Raw genomic sequence first — 12,314 nt, 5'->3', positions numbered from 1 at the left:
TTCCCAGGATGATATTATATCCTATATCACCATCTACTACTTCGAAAAGGGTTGTTTTTGTCACTACCAAACTGATGGGCCGCAACGGGCACCCAGTACCTTACTCAACCGAGTACCTACGTAACGTATCTTTCGTATCATACTATTATAAGTAAATGAGCCACAGAGGCTGTCGTGAGATAAGTAGAATAAAACATGGGGAAATACTCGACATTGGATGCCCAACATGTAATCCAAACTTATACATATAACATACTGGCCTACAAGACCAAAATGAACACTCGTACACTAAACATATGCCGACAAGGCCATACAAGTATCCGTATATATGACATATGTCTACAAGCATCTAAGAGTACATAATTGTCATAAAGGTCGGTACAGGGCCCCGCCATACCAAACAATACACGTCCAAATTATACCGACCAAACAAGCAACTCCGGAGCAAATGGAGTGCACCAACATCTTCTACTGAGATGATGGCCTACTTGGAGGACTCTCAGCCTGTCTATTTGGACTTGCAGGCATGAAACTCAACGGCCCCAAGCAAAAGAGACGTCAGTACAAATAATGTACCGAGCATGTAAGGAATGAAAATTAGTAAATAATAGACATGAGAGAAACATGGAGTAAAAGACTCGACATGTAAGTCTGAATAACTTTGTGAATCATTAATATGTATAATTCTATGCACGTACATAAAAATGTCGTGTCGTGCATAGGTACATGTATTCATAACATCAACAAGCCTCTGAGGACATCCTATCATATCATCTCGGCCATTGTGGGCAAAATCATCAACGTATAGCTGATCAGGTGGTGGTGCGTATATAACATTGTAACCTTTTCCCATATTCCATATAAATACATATACATATATATATATATATATATATATATATATATATATATATATATATATATATATATATATATGCATATATAATGCCATTTGGTCATGGGTCAATGTAAATGAATGCAATGCATGAGAAGTACGTCAATAAAATTCCTCGAATGTCATAAGACCATTATGCCTTTGATTAATATCATAAAGTAAACTTTATCAACTTACGTATTTTCTGAGACCCATAAACAGATGATAGAATAGTATGACACATGGGGAATCAAGAACATAAGCATCTCTAATATTTTTATGAATAGAGTCATTTATGGAAATTGTGCATTTGCTCGTTTCGTTTGTCATATAGATCATGCCAAAAGAAAGAAGGGACAGCCTTAACATACCTGAACCGATTCTCTTGGCAATCCTTTTGATACACGCCAATTGCAATGAAACACGTAATGATGGATCGAAGTAGGGAAGAATCCATATGATATTCTTGAGAAATATTTCACTGTACTCTTTTAGAATCGTAAAATTCCGTTGCTATTGTATTAAATAGCCTTAGTATGAAATGATAAAGCAATTACAGTAACTCACATTGCCATGTAGATTAGATGTAAGCATTTCTCCATTTGAAACTTAATGAAGTATCCATGTAGAAATCCAACTAATGTGGAAAGTAGATCCATACGATTTTATGTCCAACTTAATGAAATATCAAACTAATGGAATATTCATCTAGATTTCATGTATGTCATGGTAGATCCATACGATTTCTTTCCTCAATGAATGAAGGAATTTGAAAGGCTCCTTATTATAGTGGTGTGAGCCCCACTTAATAGGGGTTACTTGGCCAAAGACTTTTCCAACTATTGACATCTTTTATGTGAACTTAGTAGTCACCATTTCCCCAAGGCAAGGGCTGCCACGTTAAGTGTCCTTAATCTTTATTCCAATAATTTTAATTTCTTAGCTAATATCCCACCAAAATTATTAAGTAACCCAATCATCCACATAATTATGAATTATCTCAAATTACTTAAAATACTATTCACTTTAGCATACCTTATACATCTTACTATCATGATTATGTGGTACCTTGTATGGCATTAGTCCATAAATACCGGGTATTATAGCTCGGATCACATTTTATCTCAAATTGACAAACTTCGACGAAGCTCGTTTTCTTCGATTCGCTTTCCCTTTCACCTTCACGAATTTACTTATCACTTGTTTGAAATAGCGTAATACTTATAATCCCAAAATAATCTCATTCCCAAACTTACGTCGATTAATCTTACGACGAAGCTTTAACGTACGAAAATGCGGGATATAACAGTTTTCATTACTCCTTCAGCATTCATGAGCAGTAAAATCTCTCCCTAGGTCGTCATGCTCGCAAGGTTGAATCCGGCTAGTAGCTTTGTGGCCGAAAAAATGCTTCCGTTAAGTTTAGCTTGCTCCAATACTCTCCATTGTATGATATTAGCTGAGCTCCCTAGATCCACTAGAACACGTTTAATCTTAAAATCTAACACATTTAAAGAAATTACTAGTGCATCATTGTCCAGACCATATATATGGGAGTACACTAGGTTCGTTATTGTTGTTGTACTAGTGCATCATTGTGTGGTAGGAGCAATCTGTTTGCGTCCTCTTTCGTAAAAGTGATATTGTCTTCCTGAAGCCTTTTACTATGAGTTATTTATACTTTCTTCTTCTTTTCTGCCGAGAAGGCAGCCCGGTTAATCTCATTTCCTCTGAAGATCATACTAATTATTTGGTGTGGGGTTCTTCTCCTGCTTTTGAAGGTTCCGCATTGTCTCTGTTACGATCATAATTGTTCTTAGCTCGATCGCTTAAGAATTCTCTGAGGTGACCATTGTTCAATAGTGTTGCCACTTCTCCCTAGAGATATCGACAGTCCACTATCCGGTGGCCATTTGTCCCATGGTATTCATACCATAAGTTGGGATCCCTCTATTCGGTATCAAATCTCATTGGTTGAGGAACTGTGCCTCTTTGATATTTCTCATGCCTGACACTAATTCCACTATATTGACGTTGAAGTTGCATTCCGATAACCTAGGTAAGAAGGATCCCGTGGCCTTGACGTTTCTTTATCCTACAACGGTCTATTATTCCGACCACGATCGGTCCTTTTATCACCGGTGAACTTGTCTGTTGTCCAGAAGCCTCTGCCACGACCTTCGATCCTCTCATAGGGCAAAAACCAGCCCCTTAAATTTCATCTATCCCTGTCGTAATCATCTTTTGATTTTTTTCTGTTCTTGTACCGTGCTTTGATCGATGATGGGAAACCAACATGATCATATTCGATCCTTATTTTTGACTTTTACCGATTATGGACATTCCCCAAGTCGTTGCTTGAAACTCAAGCAGGCTTTCCTTCAATTTCTTGGAGGCGTCTAAACTTCTCGGATTTAGTCCTTTGGTGAATACTTCAGCTGCCCATTCATCCGGGACAGATGGGAGTAACATTCTTTCCTTCTGGAATCGAGTAACGAACTCCCGTAATAACTCGGACTCTCCTTGTGCAATCATGAATATGTCGGCTTTCCGCGCTAGTACTTTTCTGGCCCTGACCTTAAAGAAAGAATTCGTGAGCATTTCAAAGGAGTCTATGGAATGCTTAGGTAACAGTGAATACCACGTCAAAGCTCCCGTCGTGAGAGTTTCTCTGAATTTCTTTAACAACACAAATTCAATTTTGTGGGAAGCTAGATCATTTCCTTTTATCGCCGTTGTGTAGGTGGTAATATGCTCATGTGGATCTAAAGTTCCGTCATATTTTGGTACATTAGGCATTTTAAACAGCTTCGAAATTAGTTCTGGTGCATCACTCGGCTTGTACTGTAATAGAGTATACTTATTGGAATCTGGGCCCTTCAATACTGGCGGTGCACCTAGGATTTGGTCCATACAGGAGTTTACTTCCCTCACAAACCACAAAAGTTCATTCTTGAAAGGATCATCCTCGTTATTGAGACCAGATCCACTTCCCCCAGCCTCGTCGGGGCCAACTTTACCTCTGGGAGTGTTGATGTCGACCCTCTGCGTTGTTTGGTTTATGGGAACACCGGGAGGAATTTGATCTCGCCTGTTTGCATAATTCGAAGCCACTGACATCGCATGTTTTAACTCTATCATAACCTTGTCTTGCCGCATGAGATGGACTAGAATGATCACTTGTTGCTTTTGCAAGACCTTTACCGCGTTGACGACATTCTCCTCATCAGCATCATCGGGAGTCGTCTCCCGAACATGTCGAGGATACTGCCTGTCATGCACCGGTGTGGAGTCACTCCCCTCGTTGTGGGTGTTACTGATTGAGTCCTCGAAGTGAGGTTGTTCTCCTCGAACCTCGGGGTTGTTAATAACGTTATCTGCCATTTCTTATGATTTTTTCTAAGACAAAATAATCAAAGGACGTTAGTAAAAAAAGCAATGATCAATTTATTTGCAATGTTGTATAGGCCCCATGGTGGGCGCCAAACTGTTTACTCGTAAAACGGTAAAGTTGAATTTATACGTGGTTTCTAGATAAGTGAGCTAGTTTGATCCTGAAAATAATGGAATAAATAAAGAATTAAGCAATACTTAGCCTTAAAATGTAGATGAAACAACAAAGATGACAGTTATGAGAACAAGATTTTGGGGCACAACGATAATAAAACCAGAAAGCAAGAAAATATTGTTGTATTATGCTTTGAATAGAATGTAGTGTAAGTTTTTTAGAAAAATCGTGTTCTCTACAATGATAATTGAGTTTACTACTTATAGTGATGTCTAGGGAAGGAGGTCCTAGGATCGTGCCCTCCTTTAATGTCAATTATGAGGGTCATTGATGAAAATGTAACGGTGGACATAAATGCCAAATTCTTTGTAACATGCCGTTGCTCTTAATGCTGTAGAATATTCTTTATTAAATGCTACCGAGCGCAAGATATTTAATTTTTCCCGGTGACAAGCGGAATATCTATGTTCGGTCTTCGGCCATTCTCGTCATGGGTTCTACGTGTCCTTCCTCTAGATGACCAGGTGTCATATCATATTTTACCCTATACACAAGATCGATGGTTAAACCATGTATTTTCACTTTCTACTAGTTAAGTAATTCTAGTAGTTCAACAAAGGGCCAAAATAAAATAGGCCGTTCATAATTTCGTCACTGTCAGCAGGACTGTACAACCCGCCAAGCGCTAAAAAGTTCAAATTACTTTCCCGCCTTGTCGAACAAGTAGCTCCCTAAGTCCCGCCAAATCAAACATTAGTAAACAGTTCCTCCCTCTCTTTCTCTCTCTGTCTCTCTCTCTCTTCAACGCCGCTCTCATTCCATCCTTTTACAGCTCCCATACAGCAACTCGTGTGTTGTACTCCTCTCCAAAAGAAGAAAAATTCAGAGACGGATGTTATTGGGTGAGAGAATTACTATATCATTGTGTTGTTAGGGTTTGAGGTCAAAACACGCCTCATTCAGCAAAAAATAGACAAATTAATATTCAAAGACCTGTAAGATGGATGCATCCAAGCATCAATCTTTCTTCCAAGACATCAATTCAAGGGAGCTTAATGGATACAGAGGTTTGCCCCAAAAATCGCTTCTTGATTGACAGTAATTTCTTATATTCACATTAATCTAATTACAAATTCTTGTGGTTTTCATCTACGTGTGTATCTCCAGTTAAACGACGACCCTATATCAGTCACAAATCGTCTGATTTCAACGAAATTGGAGCTCTGGTAGTTGATCACAACGGCTTCACGCCACCTCCAATGGCCCTCTCTTTCTGCAAGGTTGAAAACAATCTTTATCTCTCACTGAGTGTCCATAGAGTAAAACTTTTGTTTAACCTTAAAATGCTTGTTAATTCTTAACAAATTCCGTAAATTATACAAGCTGGTATTTTATTGCAGACAAGTAAAAACTCGCATATTGTAGCTGTGGCTTACGAGGGTGGCTACCTTGGCTTGTTTAACACTCGGGTCAAATTTCTTTCTTCTTCTACTCACCGGCAAAATGCAGGTAAAAAGATCAATTTTATAGTTGAGACACAAAATTTAGCTTTTCACCTTATATTTTTTTGGGGGAATTTTTAATGAATATTTTGCAATTTCCAGAAAAAGCTAAGGTGTCAGAGTGGGCTGCTCATGATAATGCCATATTTGATGTATGTTGGATCAAGGTACATTTCAGCTCCCTACATTTTAGAGGCTATTTTAGTATCTAAATTTACTTCATGTGCTCCCAATACTGCACTATATGAAATTGATGCAACTGAAATGCAATTTCGGAAAACCAAAAAAGATCAGGTCCGGGGAAAATTGTTTGGGGCAATGATTGTTAAGCGGTCTTGAGGGGTTTCGATGCACTGTTTGAATGTTCAACCAAGAACAAATAACATCTATGCATTTTATTTGTGTGCATGAGTTACATACAAGATTGATGGATCAGTAATGGATCTTAGTGCAAAACAAGATTTCCAGTATCGCCATCAACCGTCATTAGTTTTTTTCCAGGAGAAAAAACTGAAGTTATTACTTTTGATTCGAAGAAATAAACTGTTTCAAAGCATAATTAGTGTTGAAGACCACTAAAAATATATAATAGGTTCCCCTTTCTAATAGTGTTATAGCAGGGAAAAGTTCTTGATTGGAGCTTCATCATCACCCTTCAGTAAATAATTTTCATTTTTGGCTCAAGGAAATGTTGAGTGTCGAAGACTAACTTGAGCAAATAAAGGTGTTCCATTCTTAACAACTTAATCTTTTAGATAAGATGACTCACACAATACAACAAAGTGGAAGCTACAGGAACCAATTTATGGGTTGAAATGTGTTAAACAAGTTAGAACATGAACTAGAGAATCTTCTTTGGTTTTGACATGTTTAGCATCTATTTTCTTTTTTGAATTTTCTAAACTATTTTTGGAATATTTGTTCCATATTAAAGATGATACTATTTGATTTTATTTGCAGGAAGATACCAGTATCTTAACAGCTTCAGGTGATCAAAGTGTGAGTCATATATTTCACTTCTTTTCCTGTAATAACTAATTGGTTTTATTCATCTTTCGCAAATCTTTCTATGCACTCAAAGAACAAAGCCATGTTAACAAAATGTCAAAAAACCAATAGATATTTGATCGTTTGAATGCTGTACTCGTATAATTAACACATTTTCATGATGAATTCGAGCAGATAAAGGTATGGGATGCACAAGGAAAACAATGTGTGAGAGCACTAATGGGTCACACTGGGAGTGTGAAATCCATTTGTCCTCATCCTACAAATCATGGTAGGTTTGGGGTCTTCTATTTATTCTTTCTGAAGCCATTGTTTCTATACATTCTTTAGCAAAAGACATCATATGCCATCATTTTCATGTGTTATTTTTTTTTTTGGTTGATGTAGATATTATTGTTTCTGGTGCCAGAGATGGGTCTTTTGCCCTTTGGGACTTGAGGTGCTCTGACAGTAGCAGTGAAAACCTTTGCATACCGTAAGTACAGTGTTATCCTCACATGACAGTGGAATGAGGATTCAAGATTGCATGCCTTTCAATTGTTAGAACAAGTAGGGACAAGTATTTTTGTTTATCACTAAAAAAAAAAGAAGTATTATGGTTCTTCTATCAAGCATGACCATTTGAAGAGATATGTTCACTTAGCAGCTCCAAACATCACTCCAAATTATTTTCTGCATTTAGGTCAATTGCTACCGTCCATGAGGCTCACATGTCTCCTCATCAGAGGAGAACCAGACGTGGAAAGGTTAGTCCTATAATCAGTACTTTCAAAGACTCAGTTCTGCATATTTTCATATGGTCAGTACTGTTCTTACTGGGCACAACTATTTCAGGCTTCCCCCGTGAGCATTACATCAATTCTTTACCTAAAAGACGAGCTCTCCATAGCTAGTGCTGGAGCAGTTGACAGGTGACTGAGAAAGCTTGCCATGCTTTTCAAATTAATCATGCAAGTTGCAATTCAGCCATGGATTCATTGTGCGATTATGCCTTTTTCTCCATAAATTTCAGCGTCATAAAGTTCTGGGATACAAGGAATCTCAAATGTCCTATTATTCAGGCATGCCCTCATCCTGAGGTGTCAATTCAGAAGGTAATAATAAATGTTCCATTTCCAATGTGTGATTTCTAGAGTATTCAATTCCTTTAGTGTCTTCACTGTCCCTCAGACACATACAACAATGTTAATCTTGCTTAAGATATAATCTGGCTGTGACCTTGTTGCTACTGATGTTGAGTTTGTTAGGCTTGGTTGTAGTTCAGAGGGTCCAATTTGTTGAAAATTCAGAAATCCTTGATGTGGTTGATACCAACTTTCTCTCTTGTTGTTCAGGGAAAGCGATTCCATGGAGTATCTAGTTTGTCTCAAGACTTAAATGGAGTGTTTATTTCTGCATCATGCATGGACAGCAGGTATTCTAGTTCTTTGATTAGCATCTTTCAGCTTGGTGTACGTTCTTCCTTTTCTATACTAGAACACACTCTGCGTTGTAAGTAATGCTTAGCTAGAAATCAGAGATTTCTAGATTATATGTGCCCTATGCATTCTCAGGAAGAGCAACTTTCTCCAGATATGAAAACCTATAGTAAGTTTCATTGCTATGCAAAATGCTGATACTCTTTCTCTCGCTTTTGCTGTTCTCTTTCAGAATCTACCTCTATAATGTACTTCAGGCAGATAAAGGGCCAGTAAAAACTTTCGAAGGATGCAAAATAGAATCATTTTTTGTCAAGGTTAGTGCTGTTCTAATTCTGCTACTTATAACTTGGACCGTTTTTTATGCAAGTTAACTGAAAAAGCCTTGATTTGAATGTAATTGCAGTCAGCTCTAAGTCCTGATGCAGCTCATATTCTCAGTGGTTCCAGTGATGGAAGTGCCTACGTATGGCAGGTCAGTTTTTTCAAATATAAAAGTTCTCACTGGAGTTTTCTCTACATGGTGTTAACTCATCAGCTCAATGAATTAGGTAAACAAACCTCTTGAAGATCCGATTATGTTGAAAGGTCATGATGGAGAAGTTACAGCACTAGATTGGTAAGTTTGTCAATGCTATAGATTCTACCCTAGTTTACCTATAAAATCCAACCTAACTTTTGAGAACTAAACTGCTACAGGTGCACATCAGAAACGGGTAAAGTTGCTACAACATCAGATGATTTCACAGTAAGTTGTCGAGAAATGTAGCATGTTTCCATGATCGAAATGTTGGATAAATGAACTAGATCCATTCCAAGTACATGAATTTACCTATTTCATGAACTATAAAAACTTAATGTATTAGTCTTAAGATGCATGCCTTGTTTATTCATGAATGATAGAATAGAGAAAATCTCAGAATTAAATTAAGGCACATGTACTAGATTAGGTACTTGTTAGAAAAATTCCTACAAATACCTAGGTACCACAGCTATTTTATTTAAGCCAAGTCACAAGAAGCAAAGAAAAAACTTTCCAAAATGGAGTGCTCATCCTCTCCAAAGTTTCTTATATGTGAGAACTCAGAATTCTTGAAGGCCAAGAGATTTTCAATCAAACCTTTTCTCTTGCAAAATTTTGTAATCCTTGCTTTTTGATGTTTGAGTTTGACGATGTTAATAATGTATTATTCCTATCAAATCTGTGGCAGGTGCGCTTTTGGAACATCCACAGCAGTTGTTACTCAAACACAAGATCTCCATCATCCATCCGAAGGAGAGTAGCAGCACTTTCTTGTATGCAACGTCGGAAGCTGTTTTCAGATGAAAAACCAGCCAGCATCAAGAATGACTCTACTAACTGCGAGTCAAACTTGACATGTCATCAAGAATTGCCTGATCCTATTACCATCCCTGAAATGAGTACTCCAGTATCAAAGAAGAAAAAACATTTACCAGGTTTTGAACTTCAAGAAAACTTTGAGAAAACTCCAGAAGCTACAAAGAGAAGCCCTTCTTCTGTTCTGACTCCCCCTTCCTCTTTGAGGAAAACAATCAGAGATTACTTTGTAGTCACACCTTCAGGCTTACACAGTCAATGACAGAACCTGTAGCTTGAAGAATTTAACTTTCTAGCCTACACATAACAAACAGGTTCAGATAGTTCCCTTTATGATCCTTACTTGGTGAAGTTCGTTCAAAGACTTTTGATTAGCCTCAAGTTTTCCATCACCTACCTTTTTTCTATATCCAAGAGTAAAACGAAATACATTATTGAAAGATCCAAAAAAATACTGTAAATAGAGTGAATTCTTTGTGTATAGATGTTTTTTTTTTTTTTTTTTAATCTCTAGTGGGATTTGTATTCATTTTTCGGTCACATGTCTAAGTTGCCGAAGTTTAAATGAGCTGAGATAAGACTTGTTTTCTAAACTTGATCCAATGAGTTGAACTCAAAATGACTCATCAAATTATTGGGTCAAAATAGGAGGAAATGAGCTGATCCCTTTACTATATAGCCTATAAACTCTGGTGAATGTTGAGGATCGAAATATCCTACTTGTTTTTTTGCTTCATTTTGTTTACCCACTTGGTGATTGGTAACTCTAGTTAATTTACCTTATCAAAAAAGTGATTGGTAACTCTAGCTTTTCGAAGAGGAAGGGGCATTTGGTTACTTTTCAAAATGCAGTAGCGAAGACTCATATTGACTATCTCCTTCCCAGGAGGTGTGACAGAGGGTTGTGCAAGGGCTGCAAGGTGATTCCGAGTGAGATACTCGCGACGCAGTATAGACTCTTGGTGATAGATGTTGGTATTAGGTTAAAGAGGAGGATACGGTCTGCTAGAGAAAAACCAAGAATAAGGTGGGGAGCCTTGACTAAGGATAAAGCCCAAGAGTTAGAGTGGCGGTTGTCGGCTATGGGAGCTTGAAGGAGCAGTGGGGACGCGAACACTATGTGGTCAGCGACAACAGACTGTATAAGAGAGGCGGCAAGAGGGGTGTTAGGGGTCTCGACCGGTGTCTCTGGTGGGCACAAAGGAGACTGGTGGCGGAATGAAGTGCTCCAAGATAAAATGGAAGCGAATAAGGTGGCGTACCTGAAGTTAGTGGGGAGCATAGGTGAGGAGGAGAGGCGAACGTGCATGGAGAGATATAAGGTAGCTAGGAAGGAAGCTAAACTGTTGGTCACAAAGGCTAAGACTGCGGCTTATGGTCATATGTACGAGGAACTGGGGGAAAAAGGCGGGGAGAAGAAGTTATTCCGGCTGGCCAAGTTGAGAGAGAGGAAGGCTCGAGATTTGGACTAAGTGAGATGCATCAAGGACGAAGATGGTAGAGTACTGATGGAAGATGCTCAGATTAAGAAGAGATGACAGACTTACTTTCATAGACTTCTGAATGAAAAAGGGGATTGGGATATTGTGCTAGGCGAATTAAAGTATTTCGAGAGTCACCGTAACTTTGGGCCCTGCAAGCATATCAAGATTGAGGAGGTCGTGAGAGCTATGCGTAAGATGAGTAGGGGCAGAGCGACCGGGCCAGACGAGATTCCGGTGGAATTTGGAAGTGTGTAGGGAGAGCAGGTTTGGAGTGGTTGACTGGGTTGTTTAATGTTATTTTTAAGTCGAAGAGGATGCCGGATGAGTGGATGTGGAGTACGGTGGTTCCATTGTATAAGAACAAAGGTGATATCCAGAGTTGTAACAATTATAGAGGTATCAAATTACTGAGTCATACCATGAAAGTATGAGAGAGGGTGGTTGAAGCGAGGGTAAGGATGACAGTGTCTGTATCCGACAACTAGTTCGGGTTCATGCCGGGTCGTTCTACCACAGAAGCTATACACCTTATTAGGAGGTTGGTGGAACTGTACAAAGAGAGAAACAATGATCTGCACATGGTGTTTATTGACCTAGAGAAAACGTATGACAAGGTTCCTAGAGAAGTTCTCTGGAGATGCTTGGAGGCAAAAGGTGTGTCGGTTCCCTATGTTATGGCGATTAGGGACATGTATGATGGGGCTAAGACTCAGGTTAGAACAGTAGAAGGCGACTCTGAGCATTTTCCGGTTGAAATGGGGTTACACCAAGGCTCTGCGCTTAGTCCGTTCTTATTCGCCTTGGTGATGGATGCGTTAACAAACCATATTCAAGGGGAGGTGCCATGGTGCATGCTATTCACCAATAACATAGTTTTGATTGATAAGTCACGGGCCGATGTTAACGATAGGCTGGAAGTTTGAAGATAGGCTCTTGAGTCTAAGAGTTTCAAGCTGAGCGGAACGAAGACGGAATACCTGGAGTGTAAGTTTAGTATTGAGCCGGGGGAAGTGGGTGTGGATGTGAGGCTAGAATCACAGGTTATCCCTAGTAGAGGCAGTTTCAAGTACCTTGGGTCGGTTATCCATGGAGGATGAGAGATCGACGAGGATGTCACACACCGTATTGGGGTAAGATAGATGAAGTGGAGGTTAGCATCCGGAGTCTTGTGTGACAAGAGA

At 38.9% G+C, this 12,314-nt stretch overlaps 1 protein-coding gene across 1 annotated transcript; it reads left to right on the top strand.

Moving 5' to 3' along the window:
* Positions 1 to 5,132: 5,132 nt before the first annotated feature.
* LOC107800932 (uncharacterized) lies at positions 5,133 to 10,347 on the top strand. Its single transcript, XM_016624202.2, has 16 exons — positions 5,133 to 5,449; positions 5,550 to 5,662; positions 5,783 to 5,891; positions 5,987 to 6,051; positions 6,845 to 6,883; positions 7,067 to 7,163; positions 7,280 to 7,367; positions 7,575 to 7,638; positions 7,727 to 7,803; positions 7,905 to 7,986; positions 8,227 to 8,306; positions 8,543 to 8,627; positions 8,717 to 8,785; positions 8,862 to 8,929; positions 9,010 to 9,058; positions 9,522 to 10,347. Exons 1-16 carry the CDS (start codon positions 5,383 to 5,385, stop codon positions 9,909 to 9,911), a joined length of 1,542 nt encoding a protein of 513 aa, XP_016479688.2. The 5' UTR covers positions 5,133 to 5,382; the 3' UTR covers positions 9,912 to 10,347.
* Positions 10,348 to 12,314: the final 1,967 nt, after the last annotated feature.

Source organism: Nicotiana tabacum, chromosome 3 (assembly GCF_000715075.1).
Source record: "Nicotiana tabacum cultivar K326 chromosome 3, ASM71507v2, whole genome shotgun sequence".
Lineage (NCBI taxonomy): Eukaryota > Viridiplantae > Streptophyta > Magnoliopsida > Solanales > Solanaceae > Nicotiana > Nicotiana tabacum.
This window is presented reverse-complemented; position numbering and strand designations above follow the sequence as displayed.